The sequence below is a fragment of the Mesoplodon bidens genome (genome assembly GCF_964165515.1).
Source record: "Mesoplodon bidens genome assembly, chromosome: 19".
Taxonomy (NCBI): Eukaryota; Metazoa; Chordata; class Mammalia; order Artiodactyla; family Ziphiidae; genus Mesoplodon; species Mesoplodon bidens.
This window is the reverse complement of record NC_138179.1, coordinates 30,256,815-30,281,598: the sequence shown is the minus strand read 5'-3', so window position 1 is coordinate 30,281,598 and position 24,784 is coordinate 30,256,815. Positions and strand designations below refer to the sequence as shown.

The 24,784-nt window shown below is 61.0% G+C and overlaps 1 protein-coding gene across 1 annotated transcript; it reads right to left on the bottom strand.

The window, feature by feature from the left end:
• Positions 1-254: 254 nt before the first annotated feature.
• On the bottom strand, positions 255-23,372 carry MAP2K3 (mitogen-activated protein kinase kinase 3). The gene is made up of 12 exons (XM_081219295.1): positions 23,182-23,372; positions 10,503-10,569; positions 10,133-10,181; positions 9,263-9,376; positions 9,048-9,167; positions 8,312-8,428; positions 7,341-7,392; positions 6,062-6,189; positions 5,538-5,615; positions 2,906-3,045; positions 1,784-1,829; positions 255-1,300 (listed from the first exon to the last, which is right to left on the bottom strand). The coding sequence occupies exons 1-12, from the start codon at positions 23,228-23,230 to the stop codon at positions 1,217-1,219; spliced, it is 1,044 nt and encodes a 347-aa protein (XP_081075421.1). The 5' UTR covers positions 23,231-23,372; the 3' UTR covers positions 255-1,216.
• Between the last annotated feature and the right edge of the window lie 1,412 nt (positions 23,373-24,784).

Genomic DNA, 24,784 nt, shown 5'->3' with positions numbered 1-24,784 from the left:
GGGGGACAGGGGGCCCCTCAGGGGACTGGGCTTGTGTTGCCGCTCTGTCCAGTGTTCAGCAAGGGCCTGGCAGCTCGTCACGGCCCTTGGGGGCAGCCTCGTGTCCTCACATGTGGAAGTGCAGGGCCCCAGCAGGTGAGAGGCCCCCACTCCCCTGATCACGCTGCCGTGTCCCTGTCCCGGGGGTAAGGGGTCCCCCCTCCAGGGCCACCAGCCGTCACTGAGCAGGAGGAGGGCTCGCCGCTATGACACACAGTCTCACACGACCTTTTGTCCCACTTTTTTTTTTTTTTTTAAATTAAAACAGCAATCAGGCAAGTGCCCCAACCAATCAGGGACAGGACCCTGGACGGGCAGTCCTTTCTTCAAAAAAATATATTTTCTTCTTTTTTTTTAAAACAATACCAAAAGCAAATCCACAGCCCCCGTCGAGCCGGTCCCCAAGGAGCGTGAGTTGGATGGCTCCCCTAGCGCCTCTCTGAGCAGAGACCTTGGGTCCATCCCCCTAGACCCCAGCCTGAGCAGAGAGGGCAGGTCTTAGCCTGCTGGTCCCCTAGCAGGTGACAGAAAAGTGATCGGCTCCAAACCATGCAAGAAAAACCAGCCAAACCCACAAAGCGAAAGAAAAAAATCAAGAGGATAAATTAAAAAAATAAAAGTGAAACAACACCCCTAGAGGCGGCAGGCAAGGGCGAGGTGGCCCCGGTGCCCTTAGAGCCCTGTCTGCCAGTGCTGGGGTGAAGGCCTCGGTGGCTCTGGCATCTGCCTCATGGGGGCTCCAGGGGATTCACATGGCTCATCCCCCTACTGGGTCCCCCTACCAATGCCGGGACAGAGGTGTGGCCAGCCTGGGCCAAGTGTGCAAAGTCCATTCAGTCGAGAGATAAAAAAATATACAACTTGGGTGGCATCCAGGGCCGGGCCAAGGCAGCGGCCTGTACAAGGCACCACTGCCTTCTCTGTGAGGGGCGTCTGGCCCCTCCAAGTCCAGAGTCTCAAGAGTCCTTGGAGCAGCAGGGGCAGAGGCACTAGAGGGCCCCGATGGTCTGGTTCTTTGGCACTTGGGACCAACAGCCTGTCAGGCGGGAGCAGCCCCCTGGATTCCTCCCGGGTGCCCAAGGCCAGGTTGGCAGTAGCTTATGGGTGTGGGCAAGCACTGCCGCAGCAGAGGGCTGCGGGGCACCGCAGGGCCAGAGTGGGTCCAAGGCCCCACCGCCTACGAGTCCTCTCCCAGGATCTCCTTCACAAAGGCAGCGATGTCGGTCTTCTTGGTTTTGTGCGAGGTGAAGAAAGGATGTTCCTGATGGGGATAGACGGCAGTCAGTCACCTTGGAGTGGGGGAGGTGGAGGTGCCCCCACATGCTTCTCCTGCTCAGCAAACTCCCAGTCTTCCTTCCAGGACCTCTGCCCCCCAAGAAGCCCTCCTGTTAGAGGCAACGTTCATGGCCTCCTGCTCAGCCCTCCAGCAGCCACCCTCAACTCACTCTTCCCCGTGCATGCTAGGCCTCTGTCACTCAGCGGGTAAATCCTTAGTCACCCATCTAAGCCCAGTTCCCCTGCAAAGCCTTCCCTGATGCCTCCAAAGAAAATGGTCCACCTGCCCCCCCTTGCCCTTTGCCTCCCTCCACAGGGCCTGGCATGGAGGGGGGAGGAGGGAGCCAGGGTACATGTGAGTGAATGAGTGACAGGAGTTCCTAGGAGTGAATGCACAGGCAAGCCAGAGGAGCTGCCCACTGCTGTGCACAGATGCAGCCCTCTCCCAGAGAGTCGTGCCCACACTCACCATCAGCTCCAGGTAGCTCATGCGTTCTGCAGGGTTCTTTCTCAGGCTAGGACAGAACAGGGTAGGCTGAGGGCAGGCTGGAGCCAGACTGGCAGGGAAGAAGTGAGTCCAGCCCATCCAGGCCAGCCAAGCCAGTCTGGGTTCAGCCCTGCGCGGGCAGCAAGGGAACACACATGCTCCTCGGGCTCAGGGAGGAAGGGGCCGGACTGTTCTGGGGGGCTTCCAAGGGCAGAGTGGGATCCATGGTGCAAACTACAGAGATTTGGACCAAGTTTCTTTGCCTCTTGGGGTGTTAGCTTTCTTGTCTCTAGAGTGATCTAGGGAATTTACAATGATCCCAATACCAAAATGCTAACATTAACAATCACTTACTTGGTATCCTTCACTGGGATACCCCCTACCACAGGTCTTGGGAGAAAATGACTCTGTCTAACAGGCTCACTTGTCTCCAGTCTTTCTTATTTTCCAATAAAAGAAATAAAGGCTACGAATTTTCCTCTGAGTATCTCTTTGGCCACAACACATAGATGTTGACATGTTATATTCTCATTGTCTTCACTTCTGACTAGTTTATAATTTTATTGTTTAAATCTCTCTCATAACCCAAGAGTGCATTAGAAGAATTTACTTTTAATTTGCATGTAGCTTTTTTCTCTTCAGTTATGGATTTCCTGTTCCAGCTAATTAGTCAGAGAACGTGGCCTATATGGCTTTGCCTTCTGCCTCTTCCCCTATTTCCTTTGTAATCTCAAACATAATTAATTTTTATAAGGATCCTGTGGGCATTCTTTAATTTGATACGAAGTTCTAAACATCAATGAAAGCAAATTTGTTATGCATTTAAACCCTCCATATGCTTTTTGTTTTCTTTTTCCATCTTCATGATCTGTCCATTTCTAGAGGGACTATTTTAAAATCTCCCCACTAGGACCATAGTTGGTCAAATTTTCCTTGTACTCAAACTATTTGTGCCTTACTTATTTTGATGCTATGTTGTTTGGGGGTTATTTGCTAAAGGAGAAGGAGACCAGGCCCAGGGAGCAGCTGGGATCTGGCCAGGACAGGGAGGGGTACTGACTGGGCTTGGGGAGGCCCAGAGGTCTGGGCAGGGCTGAGACTCACCACTGTGCAGTGAAGTCCACAAACTCGGGGGAGAAGCGGTCAGCTGGGAGCTGCGGGGACGGCTCCTCCACCACCTGCTTCAGCTGCTGGAACGGGGTCCCCCAGGACTCGTAAGGAAACCGCAGGATGGCCATCTCGATCTGCAGTGGCAACAGCGGCACTGGGTCAGATACACCCACATTCTGTACGTGGAAGCAGGGCCTTCACAGATCCTGCCTGTCCTGGTCCAGCACCCAGAGCTGGACTGTGAGGCAAGTCAAGGGGCTGATAGATGACATCATACCAAAGATGAAAGCCAAGGGGACGCCAGTAGTTAATTCTTCTGACCCAGCCAGCAGCTATGGCTCATGGAGCAAATCCAACCCTGAGTTTTGACTGGCTTAGCTATCATCAGGTTTTCAAACAATCTGAATTCAGAAGATTGTACCTGAAAACCCAGGTTTCAGCTAATCTGAAAAAATCAGAGGAGCTGGCAACCTGGGGATGCTTTCCCACAGGCCAACGGCAGCAAAGGAACTCGGATAGGCAACCAGTTTCCCTTTCCTTTGCCACAGGCCACTCCCCACTCCCTAATGTCTCAACAATGACTTAAGCGTCTGCTGCCATTTATTTGGGCTGTTGTTATTACTGAAAGGGCAACAGGAAATGAAATGACTCTCATGTGTTTGCAGAAGGAATGTTAGACTGTGAGGTCTGCCTTTGACCGTGAGTTTCATCTCCTGGACTGTGCAACAATCCACCAGACTCCATTAGGAAATGAAGTTTACAGGCCCCTCCTCCTCCACAGAGCCCCCACTGCCCAGCCACCAATACCTGTAAGGCCCATATCCAATGCCTCCCCCTCCAGGAAGCCTTCCAGCTCTGACCTCATCACTGTTTCTCCCTGACTCCCTGGACACAAGGCTGCCATGGCCTCATCTCTCCTACTAGACCCGGACCTCCCTGTGCCTTGGGTGCCTCACTTGCAGTTGGCAGGAGTCATCTGTGGGAAAGACTGACAGCTCGGGACTTCCCTGGTGGTGCAGTGGTTAGGAATCCGCCTGCCAATGCAGGGGACACGAATTCGAGCCCTGGTCCAGGAAGATCCCACATGCTGCAGAGCAACTATGCCCATGCGCCACAACTACTGAGCCGGTGCTCTAGAGCCCGCAAGCCACAACTACTGAGCCCATGCGCCACAACTACTGAAACACGCACACCTAGAGCCCATGCTCTGCAACGAGAAGCCACGACAATGAGAAGCTCGCACACCGAAACGTAAAGTAGAGCCCGCGAGCCACAACTACTGAGCCTGTGAGCCAAAACTACTGAAGCCCTCGCACCTAGAGCCCATACTCTGCAAGAAGAGAAGCCGCCACAATGAGAATCCCGCACACCGAAACGAAAATAGCCCCCACTCGCCGCAACTAGAGAAAGCCCGCACAGAGCAACAAAGACCCAAGGCAGCCGTTAATTAATTAATTAATTTTTTAATTTTTAAAAAGACTGGCAGCTCACAGCAAACTCTGGGTTCCGATTTTGACTGCTGAGATGAAAACACAAATCAGGTCCACCCAGGCCCCTTTCCCTGACAAGTGATCACCATAATGAACAGAAGAGACCTCAGCTCAAGCAAATGCTTCTTGTTGGTGGTGACTGGCACCGAAACAGATCGCTAGTCATTGTGCTAAGAAAGCACCTTCCCGTTAGGCTAAAGGCCCCTTTCCAGCCAAGACACAAATGCATCCCACAGATGGAGGTGGCACAGTGCGGTGGGTGTGGGTGTGACCCTAGATTTTCATAGGACAAAGTCAGCCTGCTTTTTTTCCTAGAGTTCCCAATGATTCCGACACACAGAAGTGAGGACCCTGCCTGGGCTGCAGAGAAGGACCACCAGAGTTTACAAGTAGGAAAACAGAGAAGTGTCCAAACCCTGGACCTCGTAATTCCTTTCCTGCTAATTTTTTCTAAGGAGCTCAAAAAAAGAAAAACAAAAATATAAACAGCCTCTGGGCACAGAGATGCACAGTGCGATGTTATCTGTGATAGTAAACGTCGAGAAGCAGTATGACCGTCCAGCGCCAGGGCTGAGTCTCACCGTGATCTTGAGGGCCACATGTATGAGGAGCTCACTTAATTTGGGGTTGACTGTGATTTCTCGACAAGCACCATGAGCGCTGGGTAAAGTCCAATGGACGAGTCATCAGAGACATCGAGAACTATGTAAAGCTGCCCCTCACCCCACGGCGGGTGTAAGGCACTTGCACATGCTCCCCTTAAGACACCGTAATTTTTTGTTTGTTTTTGTTTTTGTGGTACGCGAGCCTCTCACTGTTGTGGCCTCTACCGTTGCGGAGCACAGGCTCCGGATGCGCAGGCTCAGCGGCCATGGCTCACGGGCCCAGCCGCTCCGTGGCACGTGGGATCTTCCCAGACCAGGGCACGAACCCGCGTCCCCTGCATCGGCAGGCGGACTCTCAACCACTGCGCCACCAGGGAAGCCCAAGACACCGTAATTTTTGATGACACAGTCTCTCCTCAGTTTGTGAAGCCAACCAACATTTCTGTCCAAGGCTAAACTATTTCCCAGGCCCCGGAAGCTCAAGGACCTGGTACAGCCCCTCCCAAATAGCAAGGGAGCCCCAGGTGGTACCATGGTGATGCCGAGGCTCCAGACGTCGGACTTGACATTGTAGCCTTTCTGGTTCAGCTCCGGGTTGATTCTCTCAGGCTGTAAGAGGGACCAGAGCAGGGTCGCCCAGGCATCCTCAGCTGGGTCTGGCCTCCCCCACCCCAAACCGAGGGGCCAGGGCTCACCCATCCCATCTCCCCCAGGGCAAATGAGGAAGCTGAGGCCAGCGAGGGCCAGGGTCTCAAGGTGGAGGCCTGAGTCTTGCCACGCAGCTGCCCTGCCTGGGGGTCCCACCTTCGGGACACTGGGGGAGGGGTGGGACCCTGCAGGCCCCACCAGCCACCTCCCTGAGGTGAGACTTATTACCCAAATGGGCACCACGGGGCCAGTCAGACAGGGGTGGAGAGGGCCGGGCAGCAGACCCCTCTGCCCCCAACGGCAGGAAATTCAGGGTCTGGGGAGGCCTCATCCCTGATGGACACAGGACATGGCGGGGGTGGCCAAGCCTGGCTGCTTCCTCCTTGGGTGGCCCAGGAACCACTCACAGCCATGTAGGGCTTGCAGCCAGCATCCATCGTCTTGGCCACGGAATCCACCAGGTAGCCACTGATCCCAAAGTCGCACATCTTCACGTGGCCTTCCTTGTTGATGAGGACGTTGGACGGCTTCACGTCTGCCAGGGGCAGGACACGCCTTTCAGCTCCTGGTTGTGGGGCCCCCACTGCCCAGGGCAGAGCTGGTGGCCACACAGCCAGGAGCCCTGGGCTCCAGCCACAGGTAGGGGAGGAAGTCAGGGCTCGGGGGCTTCGCCTGGGACCATGTCTTTGCAGCCAACCAGCTGGGACTCAGCCGCCACTTCCCGCACAACCTCTAGCTCTGTGGTCCACCCAGGCTCCAGGGGGACCCATCACTGACAGCGTGGGCACTGGAAACCACCCCGTGCCCACCCACAGGGCTCGGCAGATTTGTCCAGGAAGCGCAGGGCAGCAGCTAAACACAGGAGATGGGTCTGCAGGAGAACCCAGAGCCCCCGGACTCGAGGTGGACATGGAGTGTGCTGGAGGGCACAGCAGGGACCATCCAGTGAGCACACACACAGGACACACACGCATCTCTGCTGCCTTCTATGGGGACTTCTGTGTGGATACAGACGCACAGAAAAAGGACCGAAGGTTCCGTGACAACCTGCCACTGAGTGGTCAAGGGGGCTTAGCCTAATGGACTTGGTCTGGAAAAGCAGAGCACCCAGAACACAGATGAAGAGGCAGGACGTACGCTGCCTGGGGGAGTCTCAGAATCACCGGGCCAAGCGGGAGGCTGAGAACAAGCAAAACCAACCCACTGTGGGAAAATCAGAGGAGTGTGGCTCCAGGACGTGGGGGGCTGGGGGCATGACTGAGCAGCAAGGGCTGAGAACGTGCCGGGAGGGAGGGGGAGGCTGGAAACACCTTCATCTTGATGGGCGGGGGTTACACAGTGTCAACAATGATCAGATTCACACAGTGGTACACAAACCCCCTGCGTGTCTTGCAACACGTAAACAACACATCAAAACAAGATGGCTCAGCCTTCCCAGGACAACGGCCCACACCATCCGTGCTCTGAGCACCAGCCAGCGGAACTGGGACTGGGCCTGGGGGCTGAGGAAAATGGCTGGGAGGAGTGGGCAGTGGCCTGGACCGGGCAACAGGCTCAGCTCCTGACCCAACAGGCACGTCAGAGCCGGCTGCCTCTGAGCCTTGGTAGTGCGGGCCCAGCAGGACTGGGCAAGAGCGTGTGTGTGAGCAGCCAGGCCCCCTCCCGCCGGCCGGCCTGGGCACTGACCTCTGTGGATCACGGACAGCTTGCTGTGCAGGTGCTCCAGGGCCCTCACAATCTGGCATTTGGAACAGGAAGGGGGGGAAGAGACCGGATGGCTGTGACTCCCAGTTGCATCAACAATGACAGAGCTGTAAGACACCCCACCCAGGGCCATCCATCGCCCTCTCCCAGGTACACACCCAACCCTTCACTACCCTAGGCTCCTGCCCACACCCCAGCCTTTGCTGTGGGGTCCCAGCAACCTTGATGCAGACGCACTCGGTTCCTGCATTGCTCTGAGGGGGCAAGGGTCTCAGGTGATATGCCCAGGACCCTGCAGAGTCCCAGACTTATGAGCCCCCAGGGTGCTGTCCCTTCCCCCTGCCAGGCTCCTGGTAGAACCCAGCCCTCTGCAGCCTCCCTGCTTCCTCTCCCTCCCTCAGCAGTCAGTGGGCTACATGCTCGGAGCCATTCCCCACAGGAATGACCCCAAAGATCCTGATTCAACGCCAGGGGGATGTTCACACGTTCGCAGGTGCGGTCAGGAGGAAGGACCGCTGGTTCGCTGACTCCATTTCCCTTCCTGCTTTCGCTGCCGGGGTGCTCATGCCCAGGGACCTGCCCTAGGGACATGCAAGCTCAGGGGGCAAGCACGGAGGCGAACCCCTCCCCCGACACTGCGCCTCTGTGAGCTGCCCCAGAGCGTCCTTGTCCTCCTCGGCATGAGGAAGTTGTAAGCACTAAGTCCTTTCTCGTGGCCTAGAAGCTCAGGAGCTGCACAGGAAGGCCCAGAGGGCCTGGCTCTGCCAAAGTTGCCTGGCTCCAGGAGCCCCGGTCTCCTCAGCAGGGAGGCTCTGGTCCAGGGTGGCGGCAGCTGGGCTTCGAGGGGCAGCCGCCCAGGTTCAGGGCCACAGCTGGGGGCCACACCGGGAGCCCGACTCTGCCCAAGACAACATCATCGGGACCCCCACCCCAGCAGGGCCTGAGCCACTTACAGATACAGCGATTTCCCCGAGAATGTCCTCGGGGATCGTCATGTCCTTGTCCAGCACCTTCCGGTAGAACTTGTCCAGGGATGTGTCCATGAGCTCCATGCAGATCCACACGTCTCCCTGCACGTGGACATGGGGAACTCAGCCATGCCCGCCCAGGACCGCCTGGCCCGGCGTCCTCCCGTGCCCACCTCCCCGGAGCCGGCCGGCGCCCCCGACACACCTACACCCCTCAGCCTTTGCGGATGCCCCGACCTCCCAGCTCCTCCCCCTTCCCCCGAGGCTTGCCCACTCTGCTGGCTCCACACAGCAGCCCCCCCACCGCCACTGTCACCTCTTCGCTCCCCCATCTGACCCCTAATTCCACGGCAGGTTCCAGAGAGAAGTGACTGTGTCCCTCAGTGGGGGCTTCTGGGACCCACCTGTGCCAGCTCAGCTCCATGCCCCGGCCCTGCAGACCCCTCCTGCCTCAGCCCCACACCGGCCCCCCCGCCGCCCCATGGCTCGTCCCAGCTCTGAGCCTGGCAGACGGGCCCTTCCTCCGCCAGCCCCCCACCGCCCACCCCTACCCGAGACAGCCTTCTGAGAAGGCTGGGTGCAGCACCCCCTGGGGTACCCCTAAGGCCCTGGGCCCCCTGCCAGCTCTGACCCGGCCGGTGGAGAGGCTGGCGTGTCTCCCCTACCACGGCCTGGGCCTGGCTGAGCCCCCAGCCCCCGGGCCCACTCCGCGAGGGCCCACCTCTCTGAAGAGGGCCCCGTAGAACGTGACGGTGTAGAAGCAGTCGACTGTGCGCATGTTCACGTCCAAGTCCATGAGCAGGCGCTTCTGCTCCTGGGAGTTCACGGTGGCCCGGATGCGCTGCGGGGCAAGGGCCACGGTCAGGGGCTGGGGGGCAGGTGCGCGGCCCCCGGTGCCCCCGGCCCTGACAGCCCTGTGCTGGGGGTCCCACTCACCTTCACGGCCATGATGGTGCCGCTCTGGGCGTGTCGCACCTTCTCCACTACCCCGTAGGCGCCTCGGCCCAGCTCCGAGATGGTCACCAGGTCATCCGCCTCCACCTCAAAGTTCTTGGGGGACACAAAAGAGGGAGGGTTCACAGGGGCCAAGTCAGGCGCCAGTGGCGACGCTGGGGCAGCAGAAAGAGAGGACCACCAGCCAGTCAGACCTGTGCTCAAATCTTGCCCGAACCACTTCTGCTGCGTGCCCTGGGGCAACTCACTTAACCTCTCTGAGCCTCCCCTCACCTTCTACAGAACAGGCATAGCACCTACTTCCAAGGGCTGCTGCGAAGTGTCAGCAGGCCGGTCTGGGAAGTGCTCCCAGCGGCGTGGGGCCCTTGAGAGATGCTCCTTCCCTCTCGCCCCGCCCCACTCAGGTGGCCAGACTGAATCACTCGTGCGGCACCTACTGCATGCAAGTCCCTGTTTCAGGCACCAGGGACACGGAGAGGACAACAGAAAGGTCTCGCCTCACAGGGAGCAGCCAAAAAAGGGAGCGAGCACGGGGACGAACAGGACACCGTCGGCGTGTCCTGTGGTCGACACACAGTCCCCAAGCCGGGCTTCCCAAGCCATCAGGAAGTGTGAGTGAAATGCAGGTCCCCGGGCACTGGCCCCAAGGGCAGGGCCAGGGATCTGCGCGCTCAGCACCACTCCTCTGAGGTCGGGGAGCTCCACGCCGGCTCCGGCTCACCAGGGCCCCAGAAGGCAGCCACCACCTCTGCCCCAGACGGGCCACTGGTCAGCAGCGGGGAGCCAGCGCTCCGCCCCAGCCCAGTTCTGTCCACCACCCACAGCCACCTCCCACGGCCTGACGACACCTACCCTGTCCCCGATGGTGATGAAGGCCCGGGAGTCCAGGTTCCGGGGGGGCCTGCAGAGAGGAGCAGGGCCGTGAGCCCGGGGAGCCGCACCCTCCTGAGAGGGCAGCCCAGCCTGGCGCATATCCTGCCCGGGAGCCCCCACCCCCCAGCCACCGAGCGTCTGCGGGGCAGCACGCGGTACAGCACGCAGACGTGGCCAGGGCCTCGCCTTCCGTCCTCGACGGGAGAGCAGGGCCCTGAGCGGACGTGAGAGGCCCGTGGCCCCCGTAGCTGCCCAGAGGAGGTGCTGCCCAGGCAGGGGCCTGGCTCTCATGGTGGTCCCTTCAGGAGGCCGTCTGGGCGGCGCCGGGGGAAACCCGAGGCCAACTCACGTGGGGCTGGGCACCGGCGGCTTGGACACGCAGGAGATTCGTAAATCCTTCTTCCTCCTGGACTTTCCTAAATGGGAGGGAGAGAAGGGAGCGTCCGCTCAGCCACTGCTCAGTCAGCGTCTCCCGGGACAAGGGCCCCCCAGGGGCCCGGCAGAGACACAGACGCCGAGGGTCAGCGTGGTCGGCACCGTGACGGGGCCCCGGGGTCTCCAGGAGCCCAGAGGACGTGCCCAGCCTGGGCTGGAGGGCCTGAGCCCTGCCAGTCCTCCTGGAACAGTCACCCCACAGCCACCTGAGAAGAGACAGCGCCTCCAAGGAAGATGCACCGTCACAGACCGGCCCCCACAGCCCCCATCAGGCCCCCGCACTCCCACTCACGCAGAGTCCTATGTCCCAAGTTTCCCTGAAGGCCTGAATTGTGTCCTAACCCCTGAAAGCTGAAGTCCTAACCCCAAGTACCTCCGAGCATGGTCCTATTTGGAGAATTACAGACATGATCAGGTTAAAATGAGATCATTAAGGTGAGGCCCTAATCCGGCATAACAGGTGCCCTTTTTAAAGGGGGAAATTTAGGGCTTCCCTGGTGGCGCAGTGGTTGGGAGTCCACCTGCCGATGCAGGGGACACGGGTTCATGCCCCAGTCCGGGAAGATCCCACATGCCGCTGAGCGGCTGGGACCGTAAGCCATGGCCGCTGAACCTGCGCTCCGCAATGGGAGAGGCCACAGTGGTGAGAGGCCCGCGCACCGCAAAAAGAAAAAAAAAGGGGGGGGCGGAATTTGGACACGGAGACAGACACGTGTCAGAGAAGACGGCCGTCTGCAGTCCCGGGGGCGAGACTGGGGAGGCTCCTCTCGTCACGGCCGCAGCAGGACCAGCCCCGCGACACCTGGATGGGCTCAGGCCTCCAGACGGGGGACAGGAGGTTGCGGTGTTGAAGCCGTGCAGCGTGTGGGGCTTTGTCCAGCAGCCTAGGAAGGTAGCAGGGCCTCTACCCACCCCAAGCCCGTGCAGTGTTAACCTCGGTGGGGGCGCACCCGGCGAGCCAGAGCCTCAGCTCTGCCGCCCACCCCGCCTCTGAGCCTCAACGTCCCCACCCGTCGTGCTGGAACGCAGACGTAGGCTGGGGGCCCTGCCGGCAGGCATCACATGCAACCCGGCCAGGGGTGTCCACAGCCAGGCCCATGGGCCGGGACCCTGTGTGCAGGCACCCCGCCCCTCTCAGCCTCAGCTTCCCCAGAAGGGGCCCCGGGTGGACAAAGTATGAGGACAAGGACCACCTGCCAGGGCATCGGCCCCCGGCTCAGTTTGGAAAACGGGGCCAGGGCCAAGGGCAGGAAGGTGAGTCGGGAAAGGACCGCATGTGCACCCAGGTCTGCTGGTTCCACAGCAGGGGGTGTCCAGGGCAGGGCAGGACGTCCCCTGTGGAGTGAGGGCACTGGACCGGCCAAGCTCCCACTGCCGCCAAGGCTGCCTGTGCTTGGGGCCAGCTCCCCAGCCCTCCACACAGCCCTCCCCGTGGACAGGCGGCGAGACTGAGGTGCCTGTACCCACAGCTACACCTGATGCTGTCAGCATCCCCGCCCAGGCTCACGCCAGGCTGGGAGCAGGGGAGGTTCCTGGGGGCCCACCTTCCTGGGGAAGCGGGAAGTAAGCCCAGCAGGCCTGCAGGGTCCAAAGCAGGGCAGATCCAGGCCTGGAGAACGGACCCATGGCCTCATCTCACCCCTGCCCACTGCCCCGGGCACACTGCAGTGCCCCTGGGCCTCAGTATCCCCATCTGTGAGGAGCCCCACCCCCAGCTCTAGCCAACAGGGTGGGAGGTGAAGGGGGCCCGGCGGGGTCCACGTCCCAGGGGAGGAGGACCACCCAAGGGGCGGGCAGGGCCAGCTCTGGCTGGGCCCACTCACCCTGGAGGCCGGAGCCTGTGCACATGGTCACCACACGGCCCCAGGAAGCCCACTCCCACCCCCCAGGCTGCTGGGTGGGCCTGAGTCCCGAGGCAACACCTCCCTCACCCCTCACCGCCAGGGACCGAAAAGAAGTGTCGCCTCTCCAGGACTCTCTGGCAGGTGCCCGGCACACAGCCGGTGCTAAAGAAGAATCGGCATCGAGAGCCCTGGGCAGACCTGGGACTCGACCAGGACCTCCCAAAACCACCCAGAACAGAAACAGTGCCCACGTGCCTCTCCTGAAGGCACGTCCTTCCGCCTCCCGCCCAAGACCCCGTGCCTCGTGCCGCAGGTGTGCACAGGGCACCAGGAGACCCTGTGCACACCCTCCTGAAGTCACCTCTGAACCGGGTTTGGATCAAGCCTCCACACACCCTGCTGTGCAGCCTCAGAGCCTCATCTGTGTGAATCCAGACAGGCCCACACGCTCGGGCCCAGCAGCGGGGAGGCGGGGGGCCTGGCACCACTGTCCATGATAGGAGGGGTTATCAGTGCCCCTGGGAAGACGAGGCCCGGGCCCAGCTGTCCTGAGAGCTGGGTGAACCACCAGGAAAAGTCCGGTGGGGGTGGGATCCCAGCATCTACCCCAGGGTGGGTGACGGAGGCAGACACTTGCAGCCTCTCCACAGAAGCACCCACAGGGGCCCCCAGATGCCAGGCTTGAGGTGCATCCGTCTGTGCCCTGGCGGCCAGCAGGAGAGCCTCAGTCCTGGCCAAAGGCCCTGACCCAGGCGGCCCTGGGCCTTCAGCCAAGTCAATGCTCCGACGGCACAGTCCACAGCCCCAGAGCCGGGGTCCCTGCTCACTCCACACCAGGCTCGACTCTCGTGCAACCCTGTTGCCAAAAGCATGGGCTCTCTCTGCCACAAGTTCAAATCCCACCTTTGTCCCTTACAGGCTGGGTGATCTTGGGCAAGTGCCCACACCTCTCTGAGCCTCAGTATCTTCATCCATACAATGGGGACAAAAACAGCACCTCCTGGGAATTCCCCGCTGGCACAGTGGTTAAGACTCCACTCCCTGCTCCCAATGCAGGGGGCCCAGGTTCAATCCCTAGTCAGGAAACTAGATCCCACATTCATGCCACAACTAAGCAGCCTGCATGTCACAACTAAGGAGCCCGCCTGCCGCAACTAAGACCCAGCACAACCAAATTTAAAAAAAAAAAAAAGAAAAAGAAAAACAGCACCTCCCTGTAGAGTTATCAGATAAAGCACTTAGAACAGCGTTCAGCCTGCATCGAGCTACTTCACCACCTCTGAAGCCCCAGGGGCCTGTCCAGGACCTGACCGGCACCACTGCCTGCGCCCAGCACGGGGGTGTGCCAGCTGCACAATCATGACCTTGTGTGTGGAGAGATTTCAACCCGTTTTACAGACAAGGCAAGGTGGCTGGTTGTCAGGGGCCAGGGTGGGGGGTCTCCCTCCAAAGTCCTTTCGCCCATGAGAGCAGCAACCTGCCACTCACACACGGGCCCTTCCCATCTCCTCCAGACACCCCGACGACCCTGGAGGAGGAGCTCTTAGCCTCGTTTTACTTGGGGAAACCAAGGCTCGGAGGTGGAGTCACTGCACGTTAGTCAAGGGTCTGGCCAGGAGTCACACCTGGAGACCCTAACAGGCCAGGCCAGCGGCTCACAGTGCCCCTCCTGCAGGGAAGAGGGGACAGGCCTGCCACACTCCCCCAAGGGAAGCCAGCACATTCCACACGCCAAGAGGAAAACAGAAAAGCCGGGGCTTCAGTTCCTGAGGCCACTTCTGTACTGTCCCCAGATCAGACTTAGTCACCACCAGGCCCCAAGGTGGCGCAGGGGTCCACGGCGTGTGGAGGCCACAGGCCAGGCCAAAGGAAGCCCAGCTCTGCAGCCCGGCTGGAGCCCAGCACAGCGCCCTCCTGCCCGCACCTCTACTTCTCACCCGCTTGGAGGTACACCTGCCGCCGTAAATGGCAAGGCCGAGGGTCTGGCACACAGTAGGTGACCCTCTAATGGCCCGCAAGTGGACACCACAGTTATCATCAGCGCCTCTGCAGAGGTGAAAAAATCCGTCCTAAGTAATGAGAAATATGGGTGGCTTTTATTCTTGACTTGATGCTATTTTGTAACCAGAAGATAAAACATTTTAAGTTACAAGGTAACAATCCACGTGGGGGTCTCCGGGGCCCACCTGCACCTCCTCTGCTCTCAGCCCCCTCTCCACCTTTCTTGGGCTCAGCCTGCACACCCATGGCCTGCCCTGGGCTTTGGGAATGTCCCCCTTACAAGCCTCAGTCTCCCTGCCTGTGGCTGCAGTGGTGGTGGGGGTGAGGGGAAGAGGGCGAGGACCCCCTGCCTGCCAGGGTCCCCAGGCCTACGTCTAGAGTGACACAACTGGGTCTGCGGGGCGGCCAGAAACAAGCTGCCGGCCCCTCCCACCGTCTGCCAGAGCCGTCAGCGCCGGGCCGGGGCTGCCCAGGTGCAGGCCACTGTGGCGACTGTCACCACAACAAACAGACTTTGTGGGCTGCCACCAGCAAAGCACGATGAGCCCACCAGCCTCGGCTTGCAGGGATCCCAGCCCAGGAGGGCACAGTACCGGGTGTCTGTGTCCTCGTCCGCTCCAGCCTTCCAGGGGAGCCACAGGAGGCAACGAGGACTCCAGCCATGACCTGAATGAGCCACCGTTGTTCCCAGCTCAGGGCTTTTGCTGGTTCTGTTCCCTCTGCCTAGAATGCTCTTCCCTGCAACTCTGTCCCAGCTGATGTGTGAGCCTCAGCTTCTGTCTATTCAGAGAGGCCCCCCTGGTCATACAGCTAAGCGCCCTTGTTAACTGGCTCTCCCGTGTCCAGCCGGCACCCCACAAGTCACGGCCCTGTAGTTACGTCTCAGAGGCAGCACAGACTCTGGAGCCAGGCAGCCTGGGCTTGAACCGCAAAGCTGCCGCTTCCTAGCTGGGTGCCCTCAGGCAAACGACTTCACCTCTCTGGGCCTCAACTGTGACGTGGGGACAACGGACCGACCTCGCATGGGTATCAGCGCATCCCACGCGGTCCAGTACCCTGCCTCAGTGGTCCTGGCGCGAGGAAGATTAGACTGAGCCACCTGGAAACGCGTGGGACCCAAGCTAACACCGGGCCCGCTGCCCAGACGGCCACTCTGTCAGCACCCTCAGCAGCCCCGGAAGCGTCTTCACGGGTCTGCTGCACCAAGAGGGTCGGAGAGGAGGCGCCAGGCGAGGTCACAGTGGGCGTCTGGTGGAGAGCAGACCCTGAGTGGGGCCTGGGGAGATTCCAACAAACCAGCTCTGCCCGGCTCTCAGGCTCCGTCCGGGGCGGGGGGCAGGGCAGACAACCCCGCACCACGGGCCCTGCCGGGCCTCGCTCGCACGGGAGCCCCACACCCCGCCACGTTCTGTCTCATCCGTGGCCTCCCCGACGAAAGCAACACCGGCTCCCACTTTGTTATTCCCGCCTCCTACTTTTGGATATTTGGGGTGCTTCTCGTGCTTTCCAATCCTGCTGGAGATGTCCTGGGTCCTCCGGGTCCGTGCCCATCAGGTAAGGAAGCACGTGCCACCACGGAGGTGTCAGAGGCCAGATGTCCGAGGATGCCCACACCCCCGCCTGGCCCTGCCCCCAGCTGGCCACCTCTATCCTGTGGGGGTCCCATAGAGAGAGATCAACCAGGCCAACCCGCTCCCACTGCTCAGGTGGGCAAACTGAGGCCCCGAGAAGGGGAGGCTTTCAGGGGGGCAGTAGATTCACCTGCACAGTTAATATCTATCGCCAAGCCAAGGCCTATATCCACCCCCTGATATCATGACCCCCCGTTACCGCTCTGCGGGCGTGTCCAGCGAGGACATGGAGAGGCAGGCACAGCAGGGACGTCCCCTCACGTTCACACCCGGCTCCCCAGCTCTGCAATGGCCTCTCCCCCAGGTCCCACAGAGGGGAGGGCTCTTCGTTTCCTGGGAGCCTCCATGGGCCGGGCCCGCACCCGCCACAGTGCCCTTAGCACCGAGCCCACAGGGGAGTGACAGGCTGGGCGGGGGTCCGCTCAACCCAGCAGCCCTGCCCTGCACCCCCACAGCGGCGCGGTGGCCCCCGGGCCAGGCCCTGGCCTCAGAGGCCTTCGGCATCCCTCGGCCCCCCACCTCCAGGGCCCTTCTCATCTGCAGAGCCCGTGGGGAGGGTCCTGAGCCCACGCAGCTCACAGCATCCGTCCCCTCAGCAGTGAGCAGACAGGGCCCTGCCCTCCCAGGATCACACTCTAACCACAGCCACGTGGCAAAGCCTGAAGACAATCTGCTTGTCACAACTTGGGATGCCACTGGTATCTGGTGGGTAGAGGCCAGAGGTGCTGCCCCACAAGCCAGAAAGATCCGGCCCTAGACGCCCGGGGCTGGGGAGAAACAGGGCAACAGACAAAGCCAACTAACAGACAAAGTCCCGGTACACACCGTTTACGTAGATTTCCACAGTGCTAAGTGCTCTGAAGAAAAAGGAAGCAGGGGACCCTGCGGAGGTGAGATCTGAGTGGGAAGAGGAGGCAACCTGGAAAGCTCTGCAGCAGGGGAATCCAGGCAGGGAGCTCGGGCTGGAAGCGCCCACAGGCTCACCCAGCAAGGGTCCAACCACACTATCCGGGTCTGCACAGGGCAACTCGGGATGGGACGAGCTGGGCTGGAGTGAGAGGGGATGGGGTGGGCCAGAGGCCCAGACCCAGGTGCACAGAAGAACAAAGAGGGCAGGGAACAGTCTCCAGCCCCCGCGCCCAGAGCGGTCTCGGGCCGGCCTCCCATCCAGGCCTCAGCAGCCGCCGACCGCCAACACCGAGGAAGCACCGACTTACTGGAGGCACAGCAATGCCCCTCGGCCCCCTTTCTACTTCCTGGTGGCACCCAAACACCTCCGCTGACATCCGAGGCCCATCACTTGTCCCTTCGTGCCCACTGGCTCATGCAAACCTTAAGACAAACCCTCGAAGCTGCACAGTGACACAGACAAGGAAACTCAGGGCGGTGGTAGAGCTGCGCCGTCCGAGCACTGCACCACTTGGGCTTAACGTTCACTTGAAGCAACAGCAATAACAGCTGCAGGCACTCGACACGCTAACCCTGAGGCCCCATACTTAGTGCGGCCATGTGTTAACACGCTGAATCATCCACGTAGGTCCCAGTATCACCCCCGCAGTGCAGCCCCTGACCGCCAGCCAGCTCTAGCCGTTCCCCCAACACCGCTACACACCAGTGCCTGTCCCACGGACCACGGTGTGGACACTGGCCCCGGGCTCCTGCAGGCCAGTGAGCTTAACTACACCACACGTACATTAGGGCTTGATTTAAAACAATAATATAGAAATGATAAGCTCGCACATCAGGACAGTGGTCAGAGAGAGGCAACACTGACGGGCTGCAGGGGCACAGCAAGGGGAGATTTCTTTAGCTGGGTGTTGGGTATACAGAATTCACTTTCCTTTATTCTTTAAAACGTAGAGGTACATTCTACATATCCTTCCGGTGTCTGCCCTGACAGGGCAGAAGGGCCAGTGCAGAGCGGCCCAGGGCGAGCACTGGGGGAGAGGGGCGACTGGACACAGCCTCCCAGAGAAGCCAGGGCAGCCCCTGGATGCCAGCTCAGCCTGCAAGGACACCCCAGAGAGGACCTCAGGACAGGGAGAGGGTGACAGGGACCTGTGCCCAGGACTGGGGGGATGGGGCAGGGGGAAGCCCTGTCAGGGTGAGCCTGGTGACCCCCTCTGGGGTGGAACGTGGGCCCAAGCGTGGTGTCTGAGCTGCAGAGGGGCTGCCTCCCAGCCCTGCCTGCTCTTCACACCCTTTATACGAGGCTTCGGGGGGTTTCCACGGCCACTGCTGGGGAAGCAGGCCTGACCACAGGGGCCACACCGAGTGGCCCAGCCAGTCCCGGGAGGGCAATGAGCCCCAGCGTGGGAAGCTGAGCTCAGGGAGGCCCGCCCCGTCGCCGCACCCAGCTGGGACGGGGCCCTGCATGCCGTTCTTCTTCTAGGACCCAACAGTGACCCCTCCCAAGATGCTGACGATGCTCCCCACAGCGGCCTAGGCCCCGCCCAGCTGCTCCCACTCAGCTCAGCCCTGCCGCCCACCGACACGGAGGCCTTGGAGCTGGACCCTCAGCACCACTTCCCCCGCGGCCTCCTTCCACTCCACGGTTAGGGCGCTCTCCGCCCAGCCCTGCGCTCCTGCAGCAGGTGCCCTGCCTGGCCCTGACGGAGCTCCACCCACTGAGGGGCTGGCCTAGGAGGCTCCCCCCTCCCAATTCCCGGTCCCACACACCCCCATGCTGCAGGGGACGCGGATGTGCAGGCCGAGGCAGGCACGCCGTCCTCTCCGTTCCCCGCAAGCCCTCCCCGGGAAGGCCCAAGAGGCAATGAAGCTCCCAGCTCCAGCTTGGGGACCAGTGGGGAAAGAGCCAGGTATATTTTAGTTGCCATTACAGGACCCTGCAGCCAGAGTCGTGGCACAGAGCTTAAAGTCCATCACCAGAGGTCCCCATCCTGGTTATTCATCCACCAACGAACAACTGCCACCACCATAACAATGAGAAAATAATAACAGATGATATTTGTTTGACAAACACCATCTCCCACCTTTACCACCACCCTGAGGGGGGCTGTTTTCTCCCATTTTACAGAAGAGGAGACTGAGGGTCAGAGAGGGCACGTGAGGAAGTTGGGAAGCAGTGGAGCGAGTCAGAATTCGAACACAGGTCCATCCACCCCCGAGCCCAGGCTCTGCCCTACTTCCTGTCTCGCTGAGGTTCTTTGTGGGCAGAGGGCAGTCTCGCTGTTCCCAGGACCTGACACTTAACAAGAGTGGAATGAGGCTGTCTACACCTGTCCTCGCGGCTGCCGGCAAGACGGCACGCAGGGTTCCCACTCCCATTTTGCAGGTGAAGAAACCGAGGCCTCACATCCAAAAGCCGGGCAGTGCCAGGGGACTGAAAGCATTTACAGCAGGCAGCGGACATCCAATGTCACAGCGAAGGGGCTGAGCTGGGATCTGACGGCAGAGTTTTCACCTCTGCACAGCCCTGTCTCCCGGGAGCCCAGGGGACCCCGCATCTCCTCTGCTCCTCGGCTGCCCGCGGCCCCCGGGAGCACATCGGAGTCGGAGCCGGAGCCGGAGCCGGAGCCGGAGGAGGCCCTGGGCCAAGGGCGGTAAACAGCCGCTGTCACCTGCTCCTCCGCTGCTTCCTGAACAGAGGAAGCAGGGCCCTTGCCTAACAGAGGAAGTTCCTGGGGGGATGGGCGCAGGGTCAGGAGGGGGCTCCCGGCTCTATCCCAGGTCCAGGAGGGGGGCCACCGCCGTGCCCAGCTCCAGGCCACGAGGTGGGGACTCCCAGCCCCCTCCCACCCACCAGCGACCAGGCACTGGCCCTTTAAGCTGCAGCCAACCGGCTGGCTGGCGTGCCCCACGGGTGAGTCAGCGCCCAGTGCCCGCTGACTCACGCCGGAAGCCTTCCGCTGCCCCGGCCCTCTCCCCACACAAGCGACTGAGAACTTTGCTCCCTTCAGGCCCTGAGCCACAGGTTGGCGGATAGTTTCCTGTGCGTCACGCCAGGGGTGGGGGAAGTCCCCAAGTGCCACCTTCCAATCTTTCCGAGAGCCGGGACAGGACAGGACAGGTCAGGGGAGGGCAGCTGCACAGCAGGAAGGGCCGGGACACGGTGCTCCTGCAGCCTCAGTGTCCCCGTCAGGCATCCAGGAGCCACTTGAGGATGAACCAGGAAGTGCCCACGGGGGCAGCACTCACGGTGCAGTGGGGGCACCCCAAGGACAGACATGGCCAGAGGCAGCAGAGCCCCTGCCCTCTGGCCGCAGCTGCCCTCGGCCTCTGATCCCAGGCAGAGATGGCATGTGGGCGAGGAAGCAGGGAAAACAGCAGGGCTGTAGGGCCTGGGGCCTTGCGCGCTCCCGGAAAACTCCCAAGGGCTGTGGCATGGAGGACGGGGGCAGGGCACCCCTGCAGGGCAGGAAGCTTAGAGGTAAAACTCCCTAAGGTCGAGTGCCAACCACATCCTGCTTGGTCCAAATTCCTTGAGAAGGTGGCGAGAAGGACAACACTGTGGCCTGTGCCCAGGACACGGAGGGCTGGGTCAAGCCACTCCTCCCACCTGACCTCAGTTTTGTCACCTGACAAATGGGTCGGACCGCAGAGAGTATGAAATGTGCCAGCTATAAAGGGCTCTGCACACAGGAGACATCACCTCTGCTCAGTCCGTCCTCCGCTCAGTCTGTCCTCCGCTCAGTCTGTCCTCCAGGTCAGGCATGGGCTAGAGGAGATGCCTCAGAACAGAGGTGTGACGGGGGAGGGGGGAGTATCCCACCAGCTCAGCCCAGGGACCCATCACAGAAATGGGACACAGAGGAGCACTGAGCACTAGAACAGCAGCTCCATCTGTCACAGCTGTGTGACCTCAAGCAAGGCAATGAATTCCTCTGAGCCTCAGCTTCCTCGTCTGTGAATAGGGCTGTGAGCAATAAACGGGCTAGCACATGACACATGGAAAAACCTTGGTACGTGGGAGCTCTTGGGATTTTTGGCAAGAGGTCATTATGGCTTCCCACCACATGCTGCCACAGACCCCAAAGAGGCTGACGGTGTCCCCACCCAACATCATCTGTTACCTGGACCCACAGACTGGAAATGCATCCTGGCCCTCTCTCTGCAGAGAGGCTCAGAGAAGGCAATGCCAGGATTCAGGTCACACAGCATTTGAGTGTTTCCCCAAAGTGCTTTATTCCTTCACACCCATGATCTTTCTCCTTCCCAACCCTGCAACTTTAATTTTTATTTTGATGAGACATTCCCTGCCTGGAAGAGCTGAAGGGCCTTCAAAAACAAACACTGAGGGCTTCCCTGGTGGCGCAGTGGTTGAGAGTCTGCCTGCTGATGCAGGGGACACGGGTTCGTGCCCCGGTCCGGGAGGATCCCACATGCCGCGGAGCGGTTGGTCCCGTGAGCTGTGGCCACTGAGCCTGCGCGTCCGCAATGGGAGAGGCCACACACAACAGTGAGAGGCCCGCATACCGCAAAAAAAAAAACAAAACACTGCTTCCAACCTCTTCTTTCCACCCATGAAAACACCACTGTGGCCCAGAGAGATTGATGGACCTGCCCGAGGTCTCACAGCGCTGGCCAGGCCAGGCCTACACCTGGAGCTGGGGAAAAGAAGTGTCTGATTTCCCGGTTCCCAAGCTCCACGAGGTCTGCGCAGTGCAAGTCCCTCCCCAGCCGTCTTCCCCCTCGAGTGCCTCCTGGGTTACTCACAGTGGTTGGGCAACGGTCAGGGATCCGGCCTCCCACTTATGTAAGACGTAATTACCCTGCCCACCCGGCCGGCTGGGCTCTGGCCCCAGCCACAGCAGCCACCAGGAGCAGGGGCAGCGAAGGACCCACACCCTCCCCAGGACCCCACAAGCCCTCCAGCTGCCTGGGCTTCCCCCACCGCAAAGAAAAAGAGGCAGAGACAACCCCTGATTAGGGGCCCCCTAAGTGCCAGCTGCTACCTTTCTCCCCCTCACTCTGAAGCTACAGCCCAACAGAGGCAAAGGCCTGGATCCCACATGGCTGAGGCCTTTCTAGCAAGAAGAATGGTAACAGCAATAAAACACAGCAAGTGCCCCTTCCCCAGCACCTCTGAGCTCTTCATCTCATCGCCCACACTTGCCTAGAGCTCTTTAGTATTCACTATCTCACATCCTACGCCAGGAGTCCACGGAAGGTAGGTGTGATAAAGGAACGGAGGCCCAGAGACAGCAAGTTAGGGAGCCGCGGGCAGCCCATTCATTACGGCTGGCTGCGTCCGGTTTGGAACTCTCTCACACAGCCCAGCCCGCTGAGACTCCGACATGCCCAAAACATCCTTTCCTCTTCCTGCCAAAAAAAATCCCCCTTTCGCCCTCCAAGTCTCATCCTCCCCCTCTGCATGACAAAGCCTGCTGCCTCAGCCGCCACCTCACAGACATTTCCAGGAAGGCCGGCTGCCTGGAGAAAACAAGAGCAAGCCCATCGCACGGCCAGCACCCACCGGGCAGCCAGCCCAGGACCCACAGGCAGCGTCAGAGGTGAGCACCGCCCCCCCGCCCGCCCCCGTGCACAGAGAAGCTTGCAAGTCCAGATGAGGGAGCCGATGGAGAGGCCATGCAGTAGGGTGGGGTGGGAGGCCAAGAGAGGCTCCCCGGAAGACGAGGCTGCAGACAGAGCTGCAGGACGGGGTGCAGGCCGCCAGGGATGGGGCAATGTGGGACCTAGGAGGGTGGAGAGCCTTCGGAGAGAGGACGGGGAGTTCTGAGCTGGACCGTGGCCAGGGCAGCCACACGGGAGGGGGCGTTTACAGAGAGATCCGCAGTAGGGGAGCACCACTGGGGGCCCAGGCTGGATACAGCCCTGGGACCCGGGAGTGGAAGGGGGCTGGGTGCAAGATCAGAGTGAATCCCACCTGGGTCCAGCTGAGAGACCCAGACTGGGAGAGTTCCTGTCCAAGGTGCAGTTAAGGCCCAAAGGGGGAGGTCCAAGCAAGGTTCCTGACCTGGAGCGGGGTGATCAGAACGAGACCCTCTCCCGACTTCGGGCCTGGGTGCAGCCCCAAGGCCTAAACTGGGGTCCGGCTGGGCCCGGGACCTAAGGGAGGCGTTCCGGGCAGGGGAGCTGCCCGGGTGCGGACCGGGGGCCCGCGCAGAGGTCGGGTCCGCAGCCCGGGCGTTCCTACCTTTGGACGCGGGCACACCGGCGGGCTGGCTCGCGGCAGGAGATTCCATGGTGCAGGCGGGTCGGGGCGGCGGCGGGACTAGTCCAGGGGGCGGCGAGCTCGGCCCGGGCGGAGCACGCTCATGGCTGCGGGCGGGAGGCCCGGGCGGCTAGCAGGGCGTCGTCCGGTACGCGTCCGCGACGGGCGGCGGCGGAGCCAGACTGGGCAGCGCGGCGGCGGCCCCGGCCGGACGGCGCCGACGCAGGCCCCGCCCCGCGCACCCATTGGCCCGCCGGTCTCCGGGCCCGGCCCCTGCCTATCAACCGCCGGCCGGGGTCTGCCCGTCAAGCTCAAGCCTCGCCCTCCATTGGCCCGGGGTATGGCTCCTCCCACCGCCTGTCAAGCCCGCCCACCACCGGGAAACCCGTCAGGCCCCGCCCCCCAGGCCCCGGCGGGTCCCTCCCAGTGCCTGTCCGGACGCAAGCCCCGCCCACTCCCGGGCCCCGCCTCGCGCGCGCTGGCTCCTGTGCGCAGAAACCCTGGGTACCCCTGGCCCTCCCAGCTGCGGCCCTGGGGAGCGGGAAGGTGGGTGCTGCTGGGGTCAAAGTGCACCCCCCGGGTGAGGCCAGGGTCAGATCCCGCTTCGACTACTTTCTAGCGGGACTGACCTGGGCAACTCGGGTCACCCCGGAGCTTGTTTTCGCGTCCGCGCCTCCGGTCGCAGCTGGTGGAAAGGGACCTGGGCTACCGCGGACACTCAGGAGGTGTTTGTTGACTATTCAGTCCAGACAGGCCAGCCCTCCCTTCTGCTCCCACGTGGAGCCTTGGAGGATTTCGGGAGCCACTGACCAATCTGGCAGTGGGACCAGGTCACTAGAATGGACAGCCTGGCAAAGGTCTCACGGGGTCAGTCCCTCGCTTACACGCGGGCGTGAGTGTGTGACCTGCCAGGAGCCTCACATGAGGGAAGCAGATTCCACCACCTGCTAGAAAGGCTTGGAGCCCTCCCACTTGTAAGATGGGGTGACAGCAGGGCCTACCCACACAGTGATGGGGAGGGCCAGATGAGATAAGGGGAGGCCTGCTAATTGTCATTATTTCCTCCTGCATCCCCAGGCAGTGGGAGGAAAGGCATGAGCTATGGACTCATCAGGTTACAGGTTCAAATGCCAACCCTGCCACTCAGAGACGTCCTGAGCCACTCCGTGCCTGTTGACGTACCTGTGCCACAGGGACAGGGCGGCCTCTCCGAAGTTGGTTCACAAGTGTAAGCTTGGAAGTTCCTGGCTTAGGTCCTGGCACTCACTAGGTGGCCAGCAAATGTTTTTAAAATTCCTACAGGGGCTTCCCTGGTGGTGCAGTGGTTGAGAGTCTGCCTGCTGAAGCAGGGGACGCGGGTTCGTGCCCCGGTCCGGGAGGATCCCACATGCCACGGAGCAGCTGGGCCCGTGGGCCATGGCCGCTGGGCCTGCGCGTCCAGAGCCTGTGCTCCGCAATGGGAGAGGCCACAGCAGTGAGAGGCCCGCGTACCCCCAAAAAAAAAAAAAAATTTCCTATAGGAAGCTGACCCGGCCTCACCACACCTGGGTGTCTGGAGTGGCCCAGGGCACTCGGTCCCAAATGG